This window comes from Lolium rigidum, chromosome 2, assembly GCF_022539505.1.
Source record: "Lolium rigidum isolate FL_2022 chromosome 2, APGP_CSIRO_Lrig_0.1, whole genome shotgun sequence".
Lineage (NCBI taxonomy): Eukaryota > Viridiplantae > Streptophyta > Magnoliopsida > Poales > Poaceae > Lolium > Lolium rigidum.
The window spans coordinates 64,150,602-64,151,850 of NC_061509.1; the positions used below are offsets into that span (position 1 = coordinate 64,150,602).

At 46.8% G+C, this 1,249-nt stretch overlaps 1 protein-coding gene across 1 annotated transcript in view; it reads left to right on the plus strand.

The window, feature by feature from the left end:
- LOC124689815 (mediator of RNA polymerase II transcription subunit 11-like) overlaps positions 1-725 on the plus strand; it is a 3,305-nt gene extending 2,580 nt beyond the window's left edge. Inside the window, exon 4 of the mRNA XM_047223283.1 lies at positions 582-725. Coding sequence (XP_047079239.1) covers positions 582-725 — 144 coding nt within the window. The remainder of the gene's footprint in view (positions 1-581) is intronic.
- The last annotated feature ends 524 nt before the right edge of the window (positions 726-1,249 follow it).

Here is a 1,249-nt window from a genome sequence, read left to right on the forward strand (position 1 = left end):
ACTTCTTTGCTCTTTGATGTTTTTCATCTTTTTTGCTTCTTATACTGTCGCCATTTTTATCGTAGTGATGACGAGGAAGAACAACCTATTGACGCGGCTGCTCGAACGAGTACGTCGCGTACTTTAATTGTATCCGAAACTCAACGTGATGGGGAGGAAACTTCGCGTCCTCAACAAAACGTCGAGCATTCGACTCCACCTGCAAGCCCCCGTGCCTCTTCGCCAAAGAGGGCAAGGGTCGAGCCATCCAAGGAACCCATCCTGTTCCCTGGTAACTCTTTGACACCTTCATTAGATGACGTAAGTGTTTCGGTCTTCTCTCTCTTTATGTTTCGAGCCTTTCAATATTTTCCTCTCTCCTTTTGCGATATGTTTGTTGAATCTAGATTGGCTATACTGACTACTTTTTCCTTTTGGTCCTCTCTTCAGCCTTTAATGAAGAAATTTATCTGTCTCGGTACCCAATTTATCGGGTATCGTGATCACACCAAAAAGCTGGAAGGTACTATCTTCATCCATCTCCTTCGTTGCATGCACTCCAGTATTTTGCCATAATATTTGATTGTCGCTTATTTTGCCAGGAGAACTTGCGGAAGCCAATAACCGTGCTAACGCTCTTGCTGCCAAGTTGGAGCAGAGCGAAAAGGCCCGTAAGAAAGCTGAAGCCGATGCTGCCGCTGTCGAAGATCTTCGACAAAGACTTCATGATGCGGAAACCTGTCTGAGCCAGAATATACAACAGCAATCTGCTCGAGAGACAGAGATCCTCAGTCGTCTGGAGTCGCAGTGTCGATGTTTTGTTAGTAAGTACTTTGGTCCCTGCTGTTTTTCTCGAGTTACTTCACATTTTCCGAGCATGTTATTTACGAGCTATCCTTTGTTTTGTCTTCAGGGAGAACTCATTAGGACTATGAGGTTGATGGTCCTGAAGGCGACGAGCTGCTCGATGCGCTGACTCTTCTTGAAATTCATGGGGATGAAGCACGCGAAGGCCTTGCTGACGCTGAGGCAGGTCTGTCGAAGCTTTTCCCCTATTTCTTCCCGAAGAAAGAAGAGCCCAACACCTTCGTCGCTCTTGCCAAGGCGTTCAATGTGCCAGAAGATCTTGGGCTTAAACTTCGCCAAGAGGGCCTGAAGATTGGCGTCGAGGGCACCATTGCGGTGATTGCGGATAGCCAACAAAACGTCGACTGGACCAAAGTTGGCGACATAAGGGAGATGGAAACGAAAGAGTGGCAATCTCTGATTA